Consider the following 7,421-nt stretch of genomic DNA (forward strand, 5'->3'; position numbering starts at 1 on the left):
ACACGCCTTAAAATACCCTATTTACTTTGCAATTTACTGTTAATGCAAGATATATACATACACTGTATAAAACATCACAGAGAATTTCTTTTCTCATTGTCAAATATGAAATCAGACTAAATCTTATCTACTTTGTTAGACAGGATTACCCAAACAGATTTTATTTTCTAAATGCCATGATGATGAGAGGGTGTTTTTATATCTTTTATATCTTTTACAAAGTCAGAAACTTAAACACACTAATTGTATCATTTTGAAAAATTGAGAGAGTCTAGATATTGCATTATAATAAGAAATCAAATAATCAGAAAATTTATTTTTTGCCTCTGACAGGTTAAGACACTGCGTTGATTGGGGACATACTGTGGATGTTCTTTTAGGGCAACACCTCAAATACACTGGTTCTGTGTGACAACATCATAGGAAAATTAAAGCTTGCAAAGATGACAATGCCACTTCCATTATAAGGGTGTATTGCTACAGGAGAGAATGGTGTACTTCAAAAAATAGATTGCAAATTGGGTTGTATAGAATAGTTTATGGAGATATTAAGGAAACACCTCAAAACAGCAGCTAAGAAGTAAAAGCTTAGATGCCATTTGATTTTCTAAATGAACAATGACCACAAATAAAATAAATTAGTGAAACCACAAATTAGTTTAAGCACAGCAAAGTAAATGGTCTAAAAATAGACATAATAAAGGCCTTATCTCAGACCCTCAGAAAATCTTAGTCAGAACCTCTAGATCTTGTACGCGTAAGGCTGCCTAAAATTATGACTAATTCTGTCAGGAAGAATATGTGATTAAACTATTGTAAACATTTGGGAAAAGGCTGTAGGATACCAAAAATAATCTGAGTTTAAAAGTAATGCCAACAAATATTGGTGAAGCAGAATAAATGAACCATGCTCTCCATGACTGAATACACCTGTTGCACCCAAATAACTGCAGGCAGGAGTGGTACTGGTGTAAAAGGATGGGGGCCCTTTCAAGTGCATCTCAACATGCCTCCTAACATGTTCATAATTCTAGATCGAAATGTTGTTTTGGTCTGCAGTGTACACAGAGCAAATTATTCCTAGGTCTTGCTTCTCCTGTACTAAATCTATAAGCACTTGTTTTAACTTAGAATTTAGATCATGATTAGAGAAGCTCTCTGCTATTTGTTGGCATGAGGTAGGAGTCTTTCCTCCCCCAGGCAGTTAGAGCACCTTAGAAGGAGTATGTATTTTGCCAATTGCATGACATAGCTCAAGCATTGAAATTGTATGTACACCAGAAATGGCATGAAATTGTGCCTCTTGTTGCCGAAAGGCCCATTAAGAAAACATTGGTAGTCCCAATGACTTAAACAATAAAAACTAACTGATTTAATGATAGAGTGAAAATATAATAAAAGGTTATTTTTTCTTTTTTATACTGTGTATGTAAACATCCTGTTTCAACAGTGTATATTAGCAGTCAATGCAGTTATCCTTGCTGGTTTTGTAATTTTGTTTAATTAGCTCATAGCCTTTTGACTGTACAATCAAAACAACAGCAACAAAAAACAGCAACATTATTACTTCAAAATATCTCAAAGGGGAAAAAAAGGGAAATAGTTTATCGTGCAACTAGAAAAAAATTGTGTTGAACACAAAAATGTTTTTTTTATATATTACAGAATATGTAATCTATCAGGTGTGTGTGTGTGTTTCAGCGTGAGCGGCAGACATAAAAGAAGCAGTCTTGTGTCCTTCTGATCAGAAGAAACTTTACACAATCTTATCGGTCTTGACCCTTTACAGTCTTTTTTCTGTACTACAGAAATGCTTTTAATGTTCAGGATCTGCAGTAAATGCATTTGTACATCTCACAGAAAAAGACAAAATGTGACTCAGAAAAAGCAGAAGAGACCTCAGTGATAAATGTAGCTACAAATGTAAGGCAATCCGCTACTGCTTTTGTCTTTCAGCTGATGTCGAATGTTGAAGCAAATACCTCTGACATGGTGTAAACACCCAGTGAGTATGATCTTTAGGCTGTGTATGTACTGTATGTGTGTTTAGAGAGAAGGTGTGTGCATATCTGCTGAATCTTCGTTGTTTTCAGGTATCCAAGGTGTGCCTTGGAGCTCTGTGGGAGTTCTCCTCTCCCCTTCCTTTTCCCCTCTTCACCCCACCTAAAGCTGCATACTTTCTTTTAGTCTTTCTGCGTTTCTTATCAGAGCACCACACTCTCTCGCAGTATTCCTCCACCTTCTGAGCGTCACCATAACCAATTAGCTGGAGGAACTCCTTGTACCAGAGCCTGGAATTGGGGGCTGGGACTGATGGTAGCTGAAGAGATTGGGAGCTGACGCTGGGGGCAGCTGGGGGGATAATGATGGAGTGGCATTGAGCTGCAGCTCCATCTCCTCCTTCATTCTTTGCCTTGCGCATAGCCAAGTCCAGCCTCTCTGCTCGAAGCACATGCAGGTTGATCCGTAATAATGTGTGCACGTACCCATGTTCCACAGTCTGACACACGTACACACCAGCATCAGAGCTTTTCACGTGTAAGAACAGGAGCCCGTGAGGTGTCATGATGACCCTTTCATCACCTCGAACCTGTACATAGGGAAAAAAGAAAAACATTAAGGGGATCTAGGAATGAATGGCTCTGTTGCTGCAGTAGCTCATGTCCCTTGAAGCGTTAAATATATTCTACATCAAGAGTCAAGCTGCTGATTCACTTTCTCACATCAAGTCCCGCTTTATGTCTGATGATGTTGTTTATCCTGGTATTAATCAGAGAAAAGAAAGTAAAAATATTTTTTAAAGTAAAACTTTTAAAAATCAATGCCAACAGATAGTCATGAATCTTTAGGATGGAATTAGGTAATTCAGCTCCAGTAACATTATACAGTATACTGCATATTGTATGTTCACTTGACCTCCAATGACATAGCACAGTCAGCAGAGAAAACAACACTAAATAAATAAAGGAGCTTAAGTACAAAAATAAGTCTAAATTTAAACAAACTGAAGGTGTTCTTATCTCTTGTGCATTCCAATGTAAACATGGTATTTCTTCATTGTGTGAGGTTAATTATAAAAAATATCCGAACATCTCCAGGGTTCAGACAAGATTCAGTCGTGTTTCACTTTAATACTAACTGTCAGGATCCTGTAAAAGGAGTTTATAGTGACTCTGCATCCAGAAGATTATCGTTGTTGTAGCCAAGATCTTCCACTTACAGTTTGGAAAAAATCCAAATGCGCATATCATAAATTTACCCGTTCATTCTTGGAGGACTCCAGGCATTTTATTTTCCTGCATACATCAAACTTAATCATCCAAGTAAACGTCTAAGGTTTTTTTTTTTTTTTATGCACTTCTCTGACTTCCTATCGCAAAAGACTATCATAGTTTTAACATACTTTTCAATCTTTTTCTTTTGCTGGTTTAGAATTTTTAACAACATAAAAATTCTATATCTTTTGTCAGAATTTTCTTGAAATCAATCTAGGTTTTTCTTCTAATTATAATGGCCCAATTTCAACCTGGAGAGATTCACACAGAGTAAAGGTGTAATTGGAAAAATGTTTTTGCAGTTTTTTTTATACACATAACACACAGAGATTGGTAAAAAAAAAAAAAATAAATCTATCAAAGGAAAATCAGCTGATTGCATTAAATTAAGGACTCTTTTCAATCTCTCACACTGAGCATGCTTGTAGCAACAGTGGAGAAGAAAACTCACTTTTAACAGGAAGAAACCGCTAACAGAACCAGGCTCAGTGTGAGCAACCATCTGCCGAGGCCGAATGGAGTTCAAGGAAACAGAAGCAAACATGCATATATTTATGTAAATTAAATACATTATTTGGCGCTTGGGCCCCAGCAGAAAACTTTGCTGCTGTGAATCAAAACGCAATTCAATGATTAACCTAGGAAAAGGATTAGAGTAGTCCTCCCCCTGGGGCCTTCCACTGGTGGTGGAATAAGACAGAGGGTAAGTGGGACTGAGAGTGAGGGGGGAGATTGAGTGGAGGTGGGGAAAAGTTTGCTTGTTTGTGGGAGAAATAAGAAGGGGATATTTATAGATAATTGGCTTTGCAGGAGATGTGGCCCCAAGATGATTGGCTGAAGCTGGATGAGAGACATCATAAGTGGTTCAGGTGAAGCTGATAAGATTCTTCCAGATTGAATTTTTGCATTAATATATCAAGTTTATATTAAGTTTTTTCCATACTTTATATTTTACAAAAGCAAAATCTTTGAATGTTTTGAACGTTTATGTTAATGTTGATATGATACACTTAAAAAAAGAAAAATAGACAAAATGGTTTGCAGTATTTAATCTCTCATTAAAGTATTGACATCCTCCATTTACAGATGCCTACAATTACATTGTAAAGCTTAAGTTGTACCGAAATATTACCCCAAAGTTAATGTATTTTAGAAATTAGTATCAGAAAATTAAATTATAAAGATTTGAGGTAAGTTACTCCCCAGAGCTACCCGTCTATTTATTTTTTTCCTTTAAAAATTGTATTTTATGGCCCAGGAATAGGCTATAAAAACACTACCGACTTTATTGCTTTTCAGCAGTCGGTCATTAACAATCTCCACAAGAATTGTTTGCTGAAAACCTTAGGTAATCACAAAGTGCTTCATCTAAATATATATATATATATATATATGCTTTTTTTTTTTTTTTGAAGGTTTTAAGAAAAAGTTAGAACCAGCATGATCTGCTGCTCCTTTCAGAGGACTGTACAGTAAAACCCCAAAGTAAGGGGGAGATTCACATGGTGTGGGTGGAGCTATCAATGTTTTGGAAAAAAAAAAAACACATATAGTGTATATTGGAAATGGGCTAAAAATGTTGGTATCTATGTATTTACCTTTTTTTTTTAAACCTGAAGCAACATCAGAAAGAATAATAAACATTTGTAATACAACAAACATTTGCAGTGATTTGCTGCTGGGGTCTAATAAAAAAGACTACACTGTTTTTTTTGTGAACAAACATAATCTTTTCAACTGAAAGTAAAATCTGCATGCTATTTTGCAATATAGATGCTCAGAATTTAATCTACTAAACTGCAGTTTTAAGTTTCTCGAGTAACCAGTTTCCACCATGCTTCATTGTCTTTTATCAGGTCCAGTGTCAACTCTTTCCTTTTTAATGCATCCCCCTGACTACCCTCACAGTGTTCTCATTTAATCATCTGGCAGGTTCCCATCCTGCCCAAGCTATTTTTTTTGTTTTATTTTTTGAAGAACTGTGCTTGAACTGCAAAGCTGACTTACACTCCACAGATTTCCTGATGAGAGACCCCCAACCCAACAACACAAATGGTTGCTATTAAAACAACCGTAGCTTCTCTAAAACTTCTGAAAAAAAGTCAAGCTTAGCATCCCCATGCCATGTTGTACTAATACAGCTATTTATGGCAAAGGAATCGTTTTGATTTTTCTACTCTTTCTGAAAAATAGAGTTCTTGGTTTATCCTAGCCATGAAATATAATCTTTAAAGTTACTAGAGCACTTACCTTCCTTCTATAGTAAATCAGTATATAATTATGTATATCAGGAATCTGTGTGTGATTTACTTTTTAATTCATCAGCGGGAATGATTACTATAGAGTCAACAACACAATGCAGGCAAATGTCTACTGTCTCCACTTTCTTATCCAGGAGGACCAAATCCTGCAAAGTTAATGACTCAATGCAATCAGCTGGTTATCCTTACATAGAAAACTTCTAATCTGACTGTATTCACCAAATGAATTGTCTCTGTAAAGTGCCTCAAGATGTGTTATAAATTGGTGCTATATAAATAACTGAAAAGAATTTAATTGATTTAAATACTGAATTTGGTTTACTTTTTAATTCTGAATTATACATATGTACTTGTATGTATTATTAAATAAAAGACAGGTCAATAATTCCAGCAGAACAACTTACATATGAAAAATGATGGAAAAAATAACTGGAATTTTTACTTACCTCATGTTTTTCCCCTTTTGTTTCTACAAACCAGAGAACCTTGGCTTGAAGTGATCGAGGGACACATTCCAGTAAAGTGGTGTTGCTCTCAATGCTATATATTAGCCTCTCCTCAGCCCTCTGCCATTGTTCATCTACAAACACACACACACAATAAAAAAACTGAGGTGTAGGACTGATGGCAATGGACTGGAGCGGCCTTTCATTATGTGGCTAATGTAAAGCTGATTGTTTTTTTCTCCTGCGGATGAAATGCACTGACCTTATTGTAACCTCCAACCAAAATGGCTCATGAAGGGATTTTCTATGATTTACCACTCAATGTTTTTGATATCTATACACACATAAACACATTTCACAGTCATTTTAAGCACCAACCATCAATTTGCAGTCCATTGCACAGCTGTACGGCGTTGCCATGACGAACATCCTGTCGTCTGAATCGTCTGCTGGAAAAGAAATCCAAAGATGGAGTCATTTTTATGAAATAGCAATAGATGAAAGCAGGAGCCGAAAGGAGGGAAAGATAAAAGGAAGAAACAGGAGATCAACTGCACACTGATAGGTCTTACATAACACATCACTTTGATTTCTGTGAGTAATAATGATTTAATAAACCAAGCAGGCTTGTGATCTTTAGGGCAAGTAGATTAATTAATAATGGCATGAGCAGTTTACATTAACTGTGTGTGTATGTTCTTACCTTTTGGCGTAAACTCCAGCAGGGTAGTATCTGGAGCAGGTGAGACCATCCCAGGCACAGTATGGGTCTCTGGCTAGACAACAGTCAGCACATGCTGAACCATAAAGATCACACTGATGTAGTCTGACCTGTGCGATGCCCACTTCTGACCCAACATACAGCTGTTGCTGTGGAACCAAACATATTGATTAGTTTCTCTGGAATCAGATCTCATCATTTTATTTTTTTCTTATCCTCATCTAACTAAGACACTGAACCAAAAATAGAGGTAGAGGCTTAAATAGGTTGGCATGCATTTCAAGTGTGTTGCTGCATTGTGGCATAAATTGTACTGCTGTTGTCCTCTTGTGGAAGAACTTTGAAACTGCATATGGTAAAGCTAGTCTTACCCTTTTGGGTGATATTATGATCTCTTTGATTGGAGCAGGCACCTGGAAAGAAAATGTTTAGAGCGGGTCAAAAATAAAAATTATAAAAAAAATAGGCTATTTTTTGTAGTATAAATATTCAGTGATTATATTTTTAAAATCTCATTTGAGTTAAACTTTTTTTTTTTGCCATGCTTGCATTCTTCCTAAATTACGAATGAATGAGATAGTATTTACCACCATTTGCAAATTAGGTTTGTTTTGTATCAGATGTGAATACTAATAGTTCTTAAATTCCAAATCATGAAAAAAAGCCAAATTATATTACAATCACTACCTCAAAACAAGATAAGTTGGAGCCAGCTAGA

General features: G+C 36.0%; 1 protein-coding gene across 3 annotated transcripts in view; it reads right to left on the minus strand.

Annotated features, from left to right (window-relative positions):
• Positions 1–314: 314 nt before the first annotated feature.
• sema3e (sema domain, immunoglobulin domain (Ig), short basic domain, secreted, (semaphorin) 3E) overlaps positions 315–7,421 on the minus strand; it is a 30,360-nt gene continuing 23,253 nt past the window's right edge. Inside the window, exons 13-17 of one of the 3 annotated variants that reach the window (XM_015397257.1) lie at positions 7,075–7,116; positions 6,686–6,852; positions 6,361–6,428; positions 5,983–6,116; positions 315–2,590 (exon numbers count right to left, since the gene is read on the minus strand). In XM_015397257.1, coding sequence (XP_015252743.1) covers positions 2,090–2,590; positions 5,983–6,116; positions 6,361–6,428; positions 6,686–6,852; positions 7,075–7,116 — 912 coding nt within the window. In that variant the 3' untranslated portion in view covers positions 315–2,089. Of the gene's footprint in view, positions 2,591–5,982; positions 6,117–6,360; positions 6,432–6,685; positions 6,853–7,074; positions 7,117–7,421 lie in introns of all 3 variants that reach the window. The other 2 variants (XM_015397255.1, XM_015397256.1) reach the window with 2 other exon arrangements.

Source organism: Cyprinodon variegatus, unplaced genomic scaffold (genome assembly GCF_000732505.1).
Source record: "Cyprinodon variegatus isolate N-32 unplaced genomic scaffold, C_variegatus-1.0 Scaffold846, whole genome shotgun sequence".
In the NCBI taxonomy this organism is placed as follows: domain Eukaryota; kingdom Metazoa; phylum Chordata; class Actinopteri; order Cyprinodontiformes; family Cyprinodontidae; genus Cyprinodon; species Cyprinodon variegatus.